Source organism: Amblyraja radiata, chromosome 32 (assembly GCF_010909765.2).
Source record: "Amblyraja radiata isolate CabotCenter1 chromosome 32, sAmbRad1.1.pri, whole genome shotgun sequence".
Lineage (NCBI taxonomy): Eukaryota > Metazoa > Chordata > Chondrichthyes > Rajiformes > Rajidae > Amblyraja > Amblyraja radiata.
This window is the reverse complement of record NC_045987.1, coordinates 22,057,427-22,076,840: the sequence shown is the minus strand read 5'-3', so window position 1 is coordinate 22,076,840 and position 19,414 is coordinate 22,057,427. Positions and strand designations below refer to the sequence as shown.

At 40.8% G+C, this 19,414-nt stretch overlaps 1 protein-coding gene across 1 annotated transcript in view; it reads left to right on the top strand.

Annotated features, from left to right (window-relative positions):
* Positions 1-17,356, top strand: part of scai (suppressor of cancer cell invasion) — a 99,036-nt gene extending 81,680 nt beyond the window's left edge. Inside the window, exons 13-17 of the mRNA XM_033049103.1 lie at positions 210-291; positions 6,208-6,280; positions 7,162-7,335; positions 8,863-8,963; positions 15,022-17,356. Coding sequence (XP_032904994.1) covers positions 210-291; positions 6,208-6,280; positions 7,162-7,335; positions 8,863-8,963; positions 15,022-15,168 — 577 coding nt within the window. The 3' untranslated portion in view covers positions 15,169-17,356. The remainder of the gene's footprint in view (positions 1-209; positions 292-6,207; positions 6,281-7,161; positions 7,336-8,862; positions 8,964-15,021) is intronic.
* Positions 17,357-19,414: the final 2,058 nt, after the last annotated feature.

The following is a 19,414-nucleotide window of genomic DNA, read 5'->3' as shown; positions in this document are numbered from 1 at the left end:
GCAGTAATTACTCTGTTCAATTAAGTCTATATTTGCAAGGTATATTAACTCTATCATAACAAATCACCTAAAATGAAGTTCAATCCATGACATGTTCTGTCATTGTACTTCAAGCATCCATTGTTGGCACATATTAATACATACAAGGCATAATTCTTTTCCTAAAGTTATTCTTAAGATTGTTGTAATACTTCTGTATTTTCCTTTAGTCTTCATCCTGGTGACTTTTTCCCTTTCACGCGGAAACCATTGTTTTTAATTGTCGACTCTTCAAATAGTATAGCATACAAGGTAAGTGAAAATACTTCTTTAAAATGACTTCCCAAACTAGATCTTGGAATGACTGTCAACACAGATATAATCTTGTCGATGCTTTTGCATGCTGTTGTTTTAAAATAGATCTGGTGCTTTAACTTTCTAAATTTATATGATGTTCTTTTACCTAAACAAAAAAAAAATGTTTTTAATTTTCTTTGCTCTGTCTTTATTTTTCAATATTTGCTCCTTCTGACTTCTCCCTCTGTAATTCCTTGCCTTTTTTTCCCCCTTTTGGGGGGCCTGAACTATAAAAACAAGTGAGTAATGCTGTTAAGCTTTAGTTATGTGCAATAAGAAAAAATACAATTTGGTTTCATGAGGAATTTATCAAGATATGTGGGAGTTCTTATAATAAAGAGAAATATAAGATATAAACGATTTTTGCATTGGTTACAAGAAAATTTCAAAGATCTGAGCAGAAGTGCAGTGACGGAAATAACGATGAAATATTTATTTTGATGGGAAGGCAGGAACAGGGCAGCGCAGTAAGCATAATAGGCATACAGCACGGAAACAGGCCCCTTGCACAACTTACCCATGCCCACCAAGATGACCTATCTATGCTTGTTCCACCTGCCCATGTTTTGCCCATATCCCTCTAAACCTTTCCAATCCATATATCTGTCCCAATCACTCTTAAATGTTGTTGTAGTTGGAATATTAAGGCAGAAGCAGGAAAGCTGTCCAGACAGAAACCAGCATATATTTTTTATTTTGCCACAATGTAGTGACATTGAGGAATAAGTTTAGATCATATACCAAATATACAGTTTTATTGGAATGAATGACCAGTCTGTACACCTTGCTTCCACTTCAGCTTATGAACAATAATTAAGAACTAACATAAAAAAAAAAAATTCAACACATTTCAATTATATACCAACTTGTGGTGTTCATGTATTTCAATTTTTGTACCTTTTGCGAGTTTTGTTGCTCCCTTGCTGTCAGTCGTGGGTTTTGTTATGCAATTCTGTCAGATTCCAACAAAATAAAGAGCTCTGAAAACCTAATGCTGAGTCATCACTTCTGCCACCTCCGTCCTCCCACAATTCAGGGGAGGATAAAGTGAACATGCAAAGCTAAGACTGAACAAGTCACGACTCTTCCTGTGTTATTATTCATATCATGGATGTATCTCAACTGGAAATAAAAAATACCATGCGCTTTCACAGTTTCACAAGTGTGATTGTGAGTGATGTGAGCAGCATATCTCCCTAACTTGATCTCTGTTATAAATTCATTTCTGTGCAGCACAGCCCAACCAGTCCATGCAGACCAAACCGCCTATCTAAGCTAATCCCATTTCGTCCATATTTGGCCCATATCCATCTAAACCTTTACTCCTGTGGATAGACTCAAAAAGCTGGAGTAACTCAGCGGGACAGGCAGCATCTCTGAAGAGAAGGAATGGGTGACGTTTTGGGGTCGAGACCCTTCTTCAGACCTACTCTCACTGTCTTTGTCCAAATGCCTTTTGACTATTATAATGCTATCTGCCTCTGTCACCTCCTGCCGCTCGCCCCCTCCCCCCCCCCCCCCCCCCCTTCTGTGTGGGAAACTTGATCTTCAGATTCCTGTTAAATATTTCCCCTCTCACCTTAAGTTTCCCCTCTGGATTTTAGACTCGCCTGTTCTGGGAAAAAGACTACCTTATCCATGCCCTTCATTATTTAATAAACCACCTTTGTTTGAGGGAAAACACTCAGCCCATCCAATCTCTCATCAGAACTCAAACCTCTTGTCCACTCCAACAATAGCCTTTCCTACCAAAGGTGAGAGGTTTAATTTTTCAGGTTAACTAGTTTGTCATGAGGCATTTTATACCACTTCAGTTCTACAACGAGTTAATTTACCTCCAGTAAAGAAGGTAGAAATAATTCCATCTTGCTCTAAAATTACTTCCATCTTTTTGGTTAAAGAAGGAACTGTAGATGCTGGTAAATGGAAGGTAGACAAAAATGCTGGAGAAACTCAGCGGTTGAAGCAGCATCTATGGAGCGAAGGCAATAGGCAACTTTTTGTGTCGATTCCCGTCTTCAGACTGATGAGAGGTTGGGGGGGGGGGGGGGGGGCGGGAAGAAGGGGGGGTTCTGGACCAATTGCTAACCTTTGTTGATGACTGACAAGGTGTCAGACCAATCCTGTCCCCGGAGACGTCATGTCTGTTCGGCTTTGTATCCTTTCGGCGTCGTGTCCGTCCGCCATCGTGACCGTTCGGCATCATGGCCGTTCGATATCTTAGATTTTCGGCGTGATGTACGTTCGGTATCTTGGCTTCCACTTCTTGGTTTTGGATTCTCGTCCTTCGAAGTTCCGTCCGGGTACCGTTTTATTGCATTATATTACCAAGCAAGCATTACTATCTTCACTTAGAGTGGAGCTTACTCCTGTGTCAGCGCGATCAAGGGACCAATTGAGGTTACTCGCGCTGACACAGGAGTAAGCCCTCCTATTATCCATCGCCCGCTGACCCGCTCTTGAGTTGTTCCCCCACTGTCCGGTCTACATTGAAAGACACAGACCGGGCAGTGAACACCAGCGCAGCAAGTGAGGCCATGTCCTGCTCCCGGCGGCTGTCGGAATTTAAGGATTTGCGGGAAGCGGCTGACATGAGCGAGGCCGGCTAGCGGCAGGTGAGAGATGTTCAGACGGAGAGCACTGCCAGAAGTGAGCGGGCCAACAGAGCGCTGAGGTAGCGGCCAGTTCCGCAGTCAACCACAATTTAAAAGGACTTGCCATGCTTGACATTATAATTTTTTAATTTAGCGTTGTATTTGGCTATCCGATATTTGTGCAAAAGTTTTTCCCCTTAATACTGATTTTGGGGTCCTTTGTTCAAGTCTTCAAATGCCTGGTCCATGTTGGACATTTACGTCTCGTTGACGAAAGTCTTGGAACCAATAAATGTAACTACATATGGTGTAGGTCCAAGCACTCTGTACTAACTCATTGTGCCATCTAGTGCACCACAGAATTACTGCAGGTCTTCTGATTTAAAAAAAATCCCAGTGTTGGGTAGAAAATTCTAGGATTTAACCTTAGTGAAATTAAGGAATATTGTTTGTTTTTCCAGGGCAGAATGCTGTCTGGACCAGAGTGAACATTGCAGTGGGCAGTGTCCTCATTGCTTGACCTGGTTGTTTAGTCTGTGGTAGTAATTAACTTTTCCTGCTGCATACCCAACCTTGCTGTTTTGAGTATGATGCTATTCTGGACACGAGATCAGTGGACCAAAGCTTGTTGTTATTTTTAACTTGTGTCATAATTTTTCATCATTCAGCTCCCAAATTGCTCAAGCTTTTGCAAACAGTAACATTATGAGCTACAGACATTCCCCGACATACGTAAGGGTTACTTTCTGTGAACCTTTACATAGGTCAGATTTTACTTGTCAGAATTGCCATCCCCAGCCTGAAATAACTCACTGAATAGTATTCATTGTCTCAGTAGTATCCGGCTGTGGCTGGGGCACTTTCTGCACTGCCATTACCGGCTTGAGTTCCAACTTGCCATTGGGGCAAATTCTGTGGCGAGTGGCGTTTGTGGGAAGCCACATTGCTGCCATGGTTCCGATGTAAACTTGAGTGATCGTACAGTGTTGAGGAAATAACAAACTGCCTCCATTGCACAAGGAACTGAATACAGAATTGTTCATGTAAGTGCGAGTTTACGCAAGTCACTTATTGCGCAAGTTGGGAAGTGTCTGTATTTAATTTACTGATTACACCTCTTGGATATTAGTGTAGAATTTATCTGTAACAGATTTCTGGAAATAGCCGAGATGAGGTTCAGCTTCTCCTTCAATAAGTGTAACTTTTGTTTTATGAACATGCGGTACCTTTTGATGTAACTATACATCCCAAGAGAATTCACAGACAATTCTTAAACAAAAGGAATGATGAGTGTAAGTTTGGTCAGAGTGTTTTAGGAAAGAGAAAGATAGATATATTTCAGAAGGGAGTTTCTAAGTTTAAACCTTGACAGCTAATGATGATTAAATTCAAGTACCAAATGTATGTCAAGATGTATTTAAGAGGGATCCCGTTTAGAGGCAGAGGTCAAGTTTGAACAGTAAAAGACGTATTGCAAGAACCATGAGAGGGGAGAAGCAGATGGTGCTTAGCTTCCTGAAAGTGGCAAACACATGGGTAGAGTGGTGATCAGGCATTATGGTATGCTGTCCTTCATCAGTTGGGACATTGTATAAGATTCAGGAAGTCATGATGCAGTTCAATAGGACTTTGGTTAGGCTGTATTTGGGGTATTCTGTGCAGTTCTGGTCGCCAGGTTACACGAAGTATGGAGAAGGTGCAGAAGAGGTTTAACAAAATGTTGCTTGGATCAGGGTTATTTGTTACAAGGGGTTGGACAAACTTGGATTGTTTCCCTAGAATGCCAGAGGTTGAGGGAAGGAGACCTGTTAGAAGTATATAACATTATGAGAGGCATGGATAGGGTAGGCAATCAACCTTTTTCCCCAAAGTAAAAATGTTAAAGACTCGAGGGCACAGCTGGATGATGAGATGAGCAAAGTTTAAAGGAGATGTGCAGGGCAAGTTTTTTTTTTAAACAGGGCGGTGGGTGCCTGGAACGCACTGCCAAGGGTGGTGGTGGAGGCAGATATGAAAGTCGTGTTTAAAAGGTGTTTAGATAAGAATGTGAATATGCAGGGAATAGAGAGATAAGTTTATTTTGGCATCATATTCAGCACAGATCTTGTGGGCTGCCCTGCCTGTTCCTGCGTTGTACTTTTGTATGTTCACTGTTGTTATGTTGATTCTGGCAACTTGCCATTTGCTAGGAGGATGGTTAGCTTGAATGTGCACCTTGAGGGAAAAAGCCCAGGCACATTACAACGTAGCTCAGATACTTTATGAAGATGGTATTGAACCCTAGAGCGCATCTTCTATTGCTTATAATTAAGAATAGAAATTGTCACCCTGTTGCTTTTCTTCATAATGCCCACAGATGTTCATTGCCTCTCTATTTTCTTAAAGTATTATTTTCTATTTCACGCCTCTTTTACTCATTGTGCATTCTTATGTACATCATACATTTTACCAATTTACAGCATTACCATCTTTTTTATCCTTTTCAAAAGGATATAGCACTTTCAAATAGTTGAGGGACATCATTTCCCAAAAACAATAAAGCCGTTGCCAGGGAATTGCAAAGAAACAAAAACACCAAACTATTGGTGCCCAGAACAAAATACCGCTGGTTTCAGAAACTACAGGGCATTGGTTTAAGGTGAAAGGGGAGAGATTTAAGACAGATCTCGAGCAACGTTTTCACTCGTAGGGTCGTCCATATCTGTAATGAGCTGCCGGAGGAAGCTAAAGAAGTGGATTCAATTACGACTTTTGAAAGGCATTTGGACAGGAAAGCTTTTGTAGGATATGGGCCAAATGCAGGCAAAAGGGACTAGTCCCGAATGCCAACTTAGTTGGCTTGGACAAGGTGAGCTGAAGCGCTTGTTTCCATGCTGTTGTGCTCTATGACTTGAATGCTGAATACCAGCGTTTTGCACAACATTCCAGAATCTCCAGTCTCCCGCAGCTCCAGGAAGAAAATATACCCAATTTAAGCCACCAGAAAGAAAAAGGAATTAAAAAAAAATTCTATTGGGGTTGTGAAGAGAGAAACTGATCCACCTTGGGGGAGAGTACAGATGAAGAGTGGATACGTATCGGATTATGTAACATTTTAAATTCGCTCTGTTAATTGAGACACTGCAATTAACAAAGATGAAGAGCTCAAATCAAATTGCTGTTATTTTATAACACTATACATTTACTGGTAAATGTGTTCACTGTTGCTGTCTTGTGTCATTTCACAATGGCATTCAGGTATTCATATTGAAGTTTCTAATTTCCCTTTGTGTTTCAGAATTTTATCAACTTGTTTGGCCAGCCTTTAGTCTGCCTACTTTCCCCAACAGCATATCCCAAAGGTTTACAAGGTATGAACACATTGAAACACATGACTTTATTATTATGCCAGTTAGCTATTGCACATGGTTGCTCAGGCACATCAGTGCTGCTGTCTCTGTTGCTGTTAGTTTCTAGACTAAAAAATTCAAATTGCACTAAAATCATGTGTTCCATTTAAATATTTGATGTTGTCAGCATGATTAAATTAAGCTTAACTCTTGCATTTTTAATCGTGAAATTGAAATATTTGAGGTTTATAATTTAATGGGTTTAAGCAAAATGGTAAAGATGTGAAAAAGATTTCTGTCGTGGAGTTGCTCAGTGGGTGTCAATAAACCAGAAAACATTGTTTCCCCAAGAAATGGGCTTTGTGATCATCAGATACACACTAGAGCACTACAGTAAACTGAGGGTTGATTTTAAAATTTTAGCAAGTTATTTGGCAGCGAGGCAATTATAATAAAGCCAAATAAACCTTAAAACAGCATGGGCAGAGCTGCTGCCTCGCAGCACCAGAGACCCTGATACAATCATGACTTGTATGGAATTTGCACATTCTCCCTTTGACCTCGTGGATTTTCTCCGTGCTCTGGTTTCCCCCCAAAATGTATGGGCTTGCAGGTTAATTTGCCTCTCTAGATTGCCCTCAGGGAGTGGATCAGAAAATGGGGGGGGGGGGGGGGGGGGGTTATAACACTAGTGTAAATGGATGATCAATGGTCGTCGTGGACTGAAGGGCCTGTTTCCATGCTGTAACTTTCAATGAAACCAAAATGAGAACAGTGTCTTCAATACATCATGAGCAATGCACGTGAAGGATTTTATTTCTCATTTGCATGACCATTGTTGTCTTGAGAACTCATAGTTGTTCTTCCCAAAATGTTATAACATTTGTATCTCTTTTTTGCAGATCAAACTCAACGAGGCAGTCTTTTCACCCTTTTTCTGTACAATCCTTTGATGGCATTTCTCTTCATGTGCCGACTCACAAGTATGAGAAAAGGATTGTGGGATAAATGTCAGGAATACCTTCTGAAGATATACAGAGACATAGCTCACCTGATGACTAAATCACGGACCGTGGGTATGTCAAGTCCTGATAGTTTATGATCAAAAGGGTTCAAGATCAAATAAAGTAATTATTTTCAGTATAAAGACTCATTTGCCGTGCCACCCAAGTAAATATGGCAATTAATTAGGAAAAAGCTGCACTTTTCTTCCCAAAAATATAGACAGGCGGACAAGTATTTGAGTCCTAGTCATTGGTGCTGGGTACCATTCCGATACATTCATGGGCCATTTTCAGTGCAGGAAGCATGCATTTTGGGTTCTTTTAATAACGGAAATAAATGTTATACTTTTTCAACATCGGTTTTGTGCATATAGAATTTGTTCTTCAGATGTGAGTGAAGTTGGTAAACTACATTGATTCCCTGCGTGGAGCTGTTCTAAGGTGTGGTGATTGGCTGTGTTTATGAACTCTATCTGTGTAAAACATTAGGGAGGTTTTATTGCTCAATCAGGGTTTTGGGGAGTGTAGGGTATGTGGGGAAACGTGCATTTAACTTTGCAATATAAATAATGAATCATTTACTTAGCACTGACACAATTAGCTCTCGCACAACTTGTTTCCTTCAGATATTGAGTTTTACATTTGTTTCAGAGTGCTAGATTGCACGATGAGATATGATTTTCCGTCGATGAATATTATGTGTGCGCGATGAATCTCATGATATGCAAGGAGGCCATTCAGCCCTTCGAGTACATGAGATAATCAAGCTGCCAGAGGAAGCTATAGAAGCAGATACAATTATGACTTTCGAGACACATCTGGACAGATATTTGGATAGGAAGGGTTTAGAGGGATATGGGCCAAATGCAGGCAAATGAAACCAGCCCAATGTACCAACTTGGTCAGCATGAACAAGGTGGGCTGATGGGACTGTTCCTGCAATTGTAGAAGTGGTTAGTTTTGTGACTAAATTATAAAAAAACGAAATTATAAAAAAACCTGGCATTTTCACTGAGCAAAATACAAGTGCCATACCCCAGAGACAAACAACATTATTTGAAATTATAAAAAAAGTAAAGACCTAGAGGAAAGAGACCAAAACGTTCTTTCTCATATTCACCACAATTACTGCACAATGAATGCTGTCCTCTGTGTGCCAGTGTCTAATTTGATATCAACTCTCTTATTACATCACAGTGTTTTCCTCTGGGTACAATTGACTGAGGGTACAATTGTGTAAAGGTTGCACTCAAAGGATTTTGCATTTGTAAATTGAAGACTAATTCATGAATACAAAATTATCTGAGTGGTTTAACTGCTGTAACAAATCTAGAAAAACGTATTATTGCATAGCTACATTATATTGTGGTTTAGATTGTGGTTTAGTTCTGTTTGCATCTTCTAACAGGTATTAGTTGATGTAGGAACGTGGTGCTGAGGTAAACCATCAGCCCTGATCATATCGAATGGCGAAGCAGGCACAAGAGAACAAGCAGTCGACTCCTACTTCTGTTTATCATGTCTTTAATTTCACATGCTTGATCAGCTGTCTGAACATCACTCGTTGCCTGTTCAGTCATTTTAATCTTTTTTTTACAGATCAGGCATTTCTCCAGTTTTTTGGTGATGATTTTCTTCGATTATTGTTGACCCGGTTTGTTCTCTGCTCTGCAACCATGAGACTGCACAAAATGTTTAGGGTAAGGTTTTTCTCCTTTGATCTGCAAGAATATAACACCAATTGACTGTATAAATTTGGTCAGATATAGTTTGTACAAAGTATCTGCAGTACCATTAATTAGAAAGAAAGAGTTTTTCCACGCATGATACCATGGTCAGCTTTGGTATAACACAAAGTACTTTAGGAACTTGGCAAGTTAGGCAGCATCTGTGGAGGGAATTGGAGGATGATGTTTTGGGTTGGGACCCTTCTTCAGAGGCTACCTGACCCACTGAGTTACTCCAGCACTTTATATTGTTTACTCAAAATTCCAGCATGTGTAGTTCCTTGTGTCTCGGGTCAGCTTTGGCTGTGTGTTCTGTAACAGGTACGCTGACCATATTCACTCAAAAATGTTATTCATTCGCTGTGTTACTGAGAAAGGCAATATTTAATATGCATCTCTAATTGCCCTTGAAGTGCTGGTGAACTGCCTTGATTACTGCACTTGAAACAAATGCATTTAGGCAGAGAGTTCTAGGACATTGCACCTGTGACGATGAAGATTAGGCAATATATTTCCAAATGAAGCTGGAGTTTGACTTGGGGAACTTGAAGATGGTGATATTTCCATGCACTCGTTGCCCTTGTCCATATGAGCCTAGAGTTTGGGAGATGCAGTTAAAGGAGACTTGGTGAGCCGTTGCATTGCATATTGCAGAGAGAACCAAGGTAAAACGGCAAATAAAAATTGAGACATCTGTAAATGCTAATCTGATATAAAAATGATAATTCTAGAAAGATTCAACAGATTACACTACCTCATTTAAAATTGTTCTGTGATAAAAGCTGAATACAATTCAGCAGGCACAGTCCCCTCCATAATGTTTGGGACAAAGACCCATCATTTATTTATTTGCCTCTGTACTCCACAATTTGAGATTTGTAATAGAAAAAAAATCACATGTGGTTAAAGTGCAGATTTTTATACATTTTGGTTACACCATGTAGAAATTACAGCAGTGTTTATACATAGTCCCCCCCATTTCAGGGCACCATAATGCCTGGGACACAGCAATGTCATGTAAATGAAAGTAGTCATGTTTAATATGTTGTTGCATATCCTTTGCATGCAATGACTGCTTGAAGTCTGTGATTCATGGACATCACCAATTGCTGGGTGTCTTCTCTGGTGATGCTCTGCCAGGCATGTATTGCAGCCATCTTTAGCTTATGCTTGTTTTGTGGACTAGTCCCCTTCAGTTTTCTCTTCAGTATATAAAAGGCATGGTCAACTCGGGTGATTGACTTGGCCACTCAAGAATTGACCATTTTTTAACTTTGAAAAACTCCGTTGTTGCTTCAGCAGTATGTTTGGGATCTTGCTGTAGAATGAACCGCCGGTCAATGCGTTTTGAAGCATTTGAGCCATACATGCCCAGGCCATAACACCCCCTACCACCGTGTTTCACAGATGAGGTGGTATGCTTTGGATCTTGGGCAGTTCCTATTCTCCTCCATAGTTTGCTCTTGCCATCACTCTGATATAAGTTAATCTTTGTCTCATCTGTCCACAAGATATTTTTCCAGAACTGTGGTGGTTCTTTTAAGTACTTCTTGGCAAACTAACCTGGCCATTCTATTTTTCCAGTTAACCAGTGGTTTGCATCTTGCAGTGTAGCCTCTATATTTCTGTTCATGAAGTCTTCTGCAGACAGTGGTCATTGACAAATCTACACCTGACTCCTGAAGAGTGTTTCAGATCTGTCGTACAGGTGTTTGGGGATTTTTTAAATTATAGAGAGAATTCTTCTGTCATCAGCTGTGAAGGTCTTCCTTGGCCTGTCAGTCCCTTTTGCCATTAGTAAGCTCACCAGCGCTCTCTTTCTTCTTAATGATTTCCCAAACAGTAGATTTTGGTAAGCCTAAGGTTTGGCTGCTTGACCTGTTGAGTACTTGCAGCATTTTCTGCTTTTTATAAAAACTTTCTGATTTCCAACATTTTTTTGAGATCAGTTCCCGTGCTGAGACTGGACAGCTTTGAAAAATAATCAGAATAAAAATGGATGGAAAGGCACATGCAGGAAATAAACTAAATATATGTGCTGTTGGAGAGATTAAGTAATGCTGGCATAAAGCAATAGGATACAAGTAGTTTCCATAACATGAATGGGATATAACACGAGTGATGAATTGGGAAACATTATTTACATTTCGTGGGCATCACAGAACATTAAAAGTTACCTTAGAAATTGACAAGCAGAAATAAAAGCTGTATTGGATTTAAACAGTGTAGGAAGGAACTGCAGATGCAGGTTTAAAGACACAAAGATGTGATAGACACAAAGAGCTGGAGTAACTCAGCGGGACAGGCAGCATCTCTGGAGAGAAGGAATGGGTGACGTTTCGGGTCGAGGCCCTTCTTCAGACTGATTAGGGATAAGGGAAACGAGATATAGAAGATGTAGAGAGAATGCCGAACTCAATCACAAACGGCGGATTGAGGAGCACTTCCATAACAACTCTGACCCCAGGCGCATGTGGCAAGGAATCAAATCCCTTGCCGATTACCATAAAGTTAACACCCCTCCCCCAGACAACGCCACCCTTCCGGACGAGCTAAACCATTTCTATGCTCGCTTTGACCGAGATAACAAAACCCCAGCCATCAAAGTTGCTCCACCCCCAAATGAACAACCCCTCAGTCTCTCCACCTCTGCTGTACAAGATGCACTGAGCAAGGTGAATGAGCGCAAAGCTGCCGGCCCCGATGGCATCCCTGGCCGGGTGCTTAGGGCTTGTGCTGGACAACTATCCCAAGTCTTTACCGACATTTTCAATCACTCACTGGCCCAGGGTGTTGTCCCCACTTGCCTCAAGACCTCAACCATTGTGCCAGTGCCCAAACAGTCAGCCACAGGGAGCCTCAACGATTTCCGCCCAGTGGCACTCACCCCTGTCATTGCTAAGTGCTTTGAGCGGCTGATCTTGGCTCACCTCAAAGCCAGCCTCCCCCCCCACACTGGACCCCCATCAGTTTGCCTACCGGGCCAACAGGTCTACAGAGGACGCCATATCGGCGGCCCTACACTCTGCCCTGACCCACCTGGACAACAACAACCCCTACATCAGGTTGCTGTTCATTGATTTCAGCTCCGCTTTCAACACTGTCATCCCCGCCAGCTTGATCACCAAACTCAGTGGGCTTGGCATCTCCACCTCCCTCTGCAACTGGACACTGGATTTCCTCACCAACAGACCACAGTCTGTTAGGGTCAACAACCTCACCTCCACCTCTATAACACTGAACACCGGCGTGCCACAGGGCTGTGTGCTCAGCCCTCTCCTCTACTCCCTCTTCACCCACGACTGCATCCCTAAGTACGGATCCAACGCCATCATTAAGTTTGCTGACGACACCACGGTGGTAGGACTGATCAGTGACAACGATGAGTCAGCCTACAGAGAGGAGGTCCAGCACCTGACAACCTGGTGTGCCAATAATAACCTCGTCCTCAACTCCAAGAAGACGAAGGAACTTATTGTCGACTTCAGGAAGGTCAGAGGGGGCAGACATACCCCCATCCACATAAACGGGACTGAGGTGGAGCGCGTCTCCAGCTACAAATTCCTCGGGGTACACATCTCGGAGGATTTGTCCTGGTCCCTCAACACCTCCAAGCTGATCAAAAAGGCACAGCAGCGCCTTTACTTCCTGAGGAGGCTCAAGAAAGCCCACCTGTCCCCCCAGATCCTGACCAACTTCTACCGGTGTACCACCGAGAGCATCCTGACCGCCTGCTTCACGGTATGGTACAGCAGCTGCACTGTTGCGGACAGGAAGGCACTACAACGGGTGGTGAAAACCGCGCAGCACATCATCGGTGCCCCGCTCCCTGCCATGGATGCCCTCCACCGAAAACGGTGTCTGAAACGAGCTGGGAAGATCATTAAAGACCCCTCCCACCCCAACCATGGACTGTTTGCCCTCCTCCCATCAGGGAGGCGGTACAGGAGCCTCAGGTCTCGTACCAGTAGGATGAGGAACAGCTTCTACAATCATACCGTCGCATTACTGAACTCGGAGTCCCGCCGATAGATTCCTCCGGTCCCTCCGTCCCCATTGTTTAATTATTCTGTATTCTGTATTTTTTATTATTCTGTATCCTCTTTTTTTTTAAATTTCTATATTGCACTACTACGGACTGACGCAAAACTGCATTTCGTTGTACCCATACTCAGTATTTGTGCAATGACATTAAAGTTGAATTGAATTGAATAAAGAACAATGAGTGAAAGATATGCAAAAAAAGTAACGATGATAAAGGAAACTGGCCATTGTTAGCTGTTTATTGGGTGAAAATTAGTAGCTGGTACGACTTGGGAAGGGGAGGGATAGAGAGAGAGGGAATGCCGGGGCTACCTGAAGTTGGAGAAATTAATATACCACTGGGCTGTAAGCTGCCCCAGCGAAATATGAGATGATGTTCCTCCAATTTGTGTTTCTCTATTTATCTATATTTGCCTACGTCTCTTGTTATGTCTATCTTGGATTTAAACAGTCTTGGGAACAAAATACCTGTTTCCCTGTAACCTCCCCACAGTAATCAGACACCATTGTTTCTAATTGAGCTGCTAGTTTCACTACCAGACGCCATTGAAATTGACAAATGATCGTATTGACACTTGTGTAACTAAACCCTATTAAATAATGTAACGTAGTGCTTTTAGTACTTTATACTTGCAGAAACCAAAATGATCTTATTTCTATTGTAAAGACTTTTGTTTTTGAAAGTCCAACAGGGAAAAGTAACCGTGATTGTGGGTCTGAAACTCTAGCCCCGAACCACTGTTCATACATTGACACAATTGTCTTTATAACATTATTTTCTATAACACGAGGTTTCTTAGGAACACAACTATCATGTTATAGCAGTACTACTTGTACACAATGAAAAAACATACAGTGAGACTATGAATGAATATCACAAAGATCAGCAGTAAGTGGCAGGTTCAAACAACCTACGCACCTCTTTTTAACAAATTTGACCAACCGAACTTCACTGCCAGACTGGACCCTCAGTCATGGCTGCTGACGCTGCTCCTAGTTGCTTCCTTGTCCGCGCCAGCCAACGCTACCCCCGGCCCACACAGCTAGCTTCCTCGGCAAGACCTCCTGCTGCCGCCCCCAGCATGTTTCAGCTGAAAAATGGCACCTCTGTCAGCGCAGTTCTTGCTCAGTCTAAACATTATTGTTGGGTCTCTACACGTGAAATACCATATATACACTCTGTTATAGCAGACAATCGGCATTAATGACCACGATTCTACCCCCTCCCCCCATGGTCCTTCATAATGAGGGTTTACTGTATCTGCAGACTGAGCAGGCATCAGAGGCTGAGCAATAAAGAAGGTCCACCAGTTGATTATGGGAGGATGCGGGCCACTTAGATATCCCCACCCCATTGCCCCATTCTCCCTGAGCTGGCACATCAACCCCATGTCATTCTGACAGTAGGACAGTGGAAGTGCTGGTGATGGAAATCACTGTGTTGTTCCTCAAACACTGACGTTTGTTGCAGTAAAATAGCAGTCTGTGAGATCAGGTAGGAATTAGGCCATGAATTCAAACAAGTGAATCTTTCCATGCATTGAACTGCTTCACACCTTTTTCTTTCCACTGTCTCCTCAGCATTAATCTGCTCCACTGTTCATATTGCTCACAAGCATCTTTAGAATGTATAAAATGATTCAAACAGTTTGCAAATTAGCCATATCTTTAACAAGAAATGCCTGCACCCTTCATTGCTCAAGAGATTAGGTCCTTTGTGCTTTACCTGTTATTTTTCCTCAGTTGTACTCAGTGTTAGGTGTTTTTAAACATTATATTGTACCTTGTATCCTACTTTTTTGCACTCTAGATCTGAGCTATTCAGCTGCATTTTCTCATTTTGTTTAAATTCTACTTGAGCTATAAAACTGAGTCTATTGATAAACTTGAGACTATCTTGAGCTGAGATATATTACAGTATGAAGAGTTCCAAGTGCAACATTAAATCTGATTCTTCTACTGCTTTTGTCCCCTCAACAATTCAAAGGAAACTCGGAATTACCCAGAAACGTACCCACAGCTGCAGAAAGAAGACAGTGTGGAGAATCCTGTTCTTCAGAATCACATTCTAGAACTGGCTTCCATATTGGACGTTCGAAACCTTTTCCTGGAAAAGACCACTGATGAATATTAGATCAATGTTTTACTTTGAGGACACTGCTTCTGAAGAAGACTCTTCTTTGTGTTTATGTGGAGGATAACCGAGGCACTTCATTTCCAAACCTTAAGTCCTTTTGGTCAAAGAAATTTGCAGACCCTTGTTACTGCGGAAAGATGTTGTTTCAATAGTTGATGCTTGTTCCATAGTCAGAGTGTAGTAACAGTGTTGTGAATAAACCGTTTACACACAGGACACAAGTATAAAGATGATTTATAGACAAGTAGCTAGAAGGGCATTTACAACAAAAGCAATAGAAGCTTTTTGACTCATTCCGTGTAACAGTGAAACACCCAGACGTTAAGGGTGTCATTTTAAGAGTTTTATAAATTATCTCTTGGCAGCAGATATGTATAAAAAATATCTATCTATAAAATGAACAATTGCCCGTGACATGGTGTTCATTTGTGTATCTTAGTTAATTGTGTGTTGGTTTTGGTCTTATTAATTCGTCCCTTTGATATTTTTTGGTACAATTATGGGGACCCAGCACACCTGCTGTATTTTACTGCAGTTTGGACTACATGCCCTGGAACACTGTATACAGTTGTGCATTGAGTAGTGATGGTGCCCTGAGACTGATGAGCATGCTCTGTTAGAGAATCACAACCAGGAGACACTCAATATAAAATCCAGAAGATTAAGGTAGGTTTGTGTCTATATCCGTATTTTCTTTCTTAGCAGAATTGCTACAGAATGCTGTAGTGTGATGCAATGTGGGCCCTTTGGCCCATTTAGTCTGTGCCATCCATCAGACCCCATTAATACTAAACTAATTCCATTTTTAGTTCCCTCCCATTCCCATCAATATCCCCCAGATTCTATCATTCAACTACACACCAGGGTCAATTTACAGTGGCCAGTTAACCTACTAACCTGCACATATTTGGATGTTCAAGATACTTGTGCACCCACAAAGAGGGAGAATGTACAAACTCCACACTGGATCTTATTTCACTTATTACAGGTTAATATGTGTACATACAAAATAATTGTTTACTTTTGCAGCTAAGTATCATTTTAAGGTTATGAAAGATAAACTTAGCAAATATACCCCATGTGTTTCCTCTTTGAAAGAGAAACAGTTTTAGGTGTAAAATTACTAGCAGCTATAATTTAATGTTGTGTGCCTGAAAGACTGGTAGAAATTAGACGCTGAAAAGTGGGTTGTGTTCTCAGCACAATAACCCTAAGCGTTCACACAGGTTATGGTTATTAGTGTTGTGCTGCATAACTAACTTTTTTTTTAGCCATATGACGCTGCTACATTTTTATACGTAGATACTTGAAATAAACAAGGATTTTTTGTGTCAATGCTTTGATATTCATGTTTTCCAAATATACTTTCTGTATTTGCATTATATAAAGGAAGTTAATTTTCCTCAATAGATATTTAATTTGGCTGTGACAAATAACAATGTTAAAGATGCTGATTTGCTTATGATCCCTTTTTTTGGAATCATGTTAACTCATCATTAATTTACTTGTCATCTTCTGTTTTGAAGCAACTTTGGACTTGTATTGTGTGAAATATCTCTGATATGAATATTTAGTGACTATAGATCATGTAGATCTGGTTTAATATGTTAATGGTACAATATTCAGTCACTTGAATTTGTCTTGTTAAAGTCTAAATGTATTTTGGCTAAAATATAATTTCAAAAAAAGTAAAACAAGAAGGCAGCTTTGTTACAATTCTTACTGGCCAAATGACATGAGAGCATTGTCGTGCTGACAACGCTTTCTACTTCCAAAGTTCTAACAGTGGCCAATAATTAATATGTAAATAATTGCAACAGGAAGATTGTTTCAAGTTTTTTTAAATGAGGATTTCTTTGTGAATCATGTGGTATTCACTTGGTGCAGCCAAACCTCTGAGCTGCAGCTTATCAATGCGTGCATGTATTTGATTTAAGTGTGATCTTTTGCTACTATCTTGAAGCAAAAAAAATGCAAGATGAAGGCCGAGTTCTATACTTTTAGTTATATTTAAAGATAAACTGATGGCACACACTGGAGAAAATATTCTCACTGTCTGCATATTATGTCTTGTGATTAAAGTAGTTTAACTGTTGTACATTTTTGTTTCTATTGTGTGTTTGTAATAAATATGTATTACTCAATCCTCAAACAAAAGGCACAATAAAAAGAAATCCAAAAGCAATTTTAGTTCTTCATATGTTAAAGAACAGTTAATTGCACATTGTCAGTGATGGTGAAATTGAATATTAAAATCAGGATGCAGTCTTGAAAATTCCTTTTATTACAGAGTGTGATTAAAACGAACAATTTTATGATGGTCATATCTGATTTGCATTAAAGCTTGTGAACTTATTAAACAACTTGTGAAATGAGTGTAATACTGGAGCTTCCAAAGACTCGTTCGAACTAGTCACTCAGTAGGCAGACAACTATCAAGCTGAGAAGTTGGTCCAACTACAATATAACATAGAACAGCCCACAATGTCTGTGCCAAACGTGATGCCAACTGATTAAAATGATCTAATCTGCCTGCATATGATCCATTTTTTCTGCCTATCTGAAAGCCTCTTACCATTGTATCCTACCACCACCCCTGGCAGCTCATTCCAGGCACTCATCACTCTGTATAAAAACTTGCCCTGCCCATCTCTTTAAATGTTGCCCCTCTCACCTTAAAGCTATGCCATCTAGTCTTTAATGTTTCCAACCTGGAGTAAAAGGTTCTGACTGTCTACCCTGTCCATGCATCATACTTTTGTCAGATCTCTCCTCAACCTCCGGCGTTCCAGAGAAAACGATCCAAGTTTGTCCAACTTCTCCTCGTAGCTAATACCACCTAGATAAGGCAGCATTCTGGTAGAAAAATAATCTTTTGGGTGGAAAAGTTTATTTTCCTTTTTAGTTTTCAACAGCTTAATAGTTTTCTATCTTTAACAAAAGCTAGCCTTGTGAATTTTTAGTCATTCTTTGCCCGGATATAGTGATGTTTGTTGTAACACTGCAAGAATCTATTTATTCATGATCACAGGCCTTGCCATTTTACTTCCTCATCCCCTTATAAATTACTCAGTTCCTCGGCAACATTTCCCCAGCCCCAGGGCAACCTAGCAACAACACCCTAGTTTTTTTAATTTGACAAGAACAAAAATCTCGCCTTACAATCTGTCTTACACTGTTGGAAGTACCAACTCACAAATGCAATATTGAAGTAGAGAGACACAAAAAGCTGGAGCAATTCAGCGGGACAGGCAGCATCTCTGGAGAGAAGATATGGGTGACGTTTCGGGTCGAGACTTCTTCAGACTCGGTAGTTCACCTGAGTCCATTTAATGAACGTCGCAAAGAGAGATCGTCCAATGCCACTGTGAGAACTTGTGCGATAATTGGCTGATGTATTTCATACTTTGCATTAGTAATTATGTTTGAATTCCCCTTTAAGAGCTTTGTGATGTCCAAGAATCATAATATTAGTTTCCTGGCAGAGAAAGCCTTTGGTTGCATGCATGACCATGCTTCCCTCCCAAAGGATCGGCCATGTTTAATCCTAGATCAATGAGAACAATTTTTGTCAATCAAATGGATACCAAGCCTGTTAATCATAATTGTAATCTTGTAATTCAGCAAGGAGAAGTTAATTTTTCCAGAATTAAGGATATCTGGAATGCAGATCCATGGAAGGCTGTTCCTGCTCGTTCTGTGTATCCAGTTACAGTATCTCTGAGCCAGAAGGTGCTTCAGTAATTTACATAAGCATCAGGCACTCAGCTGAGGCTGTTGTATGACAGAACAACCTCACACTCTTGAACATTGACACTCAGTGTGGTGCTCCAACACACCATTGACGTGTTGTCCTCCCAGTGCAACAGCAAACATAGATGCTGTTGTAATCTCAGGCAACCTTCACTGACTTATCAACTTTCATGGCAAAAGTAGGGATATTTGTGAGAAACACGTGAATGGCATACAGTTTTCAATATCTGTAAGATATAGGCCATTGAAGATAAAAACACAATAAATCTTTTAAGACAGTTGATTTGAATTTCTGGTTACAGTTTAGAGAGTCAATTTTAAAAGTCAAGCAAAATGAACAATACATAGTATAAAATCTGAACTGCAGATGCTGGTTTATACCAAAGATAAACACAGAGTGCTAGGTTAACTCAGTGTGTCAGGCAGCATCTCTGAAGAAAAAGGATGAGTTATTTTTCGCCAGAGATGCTGACTGGCCCACTGAGTTATT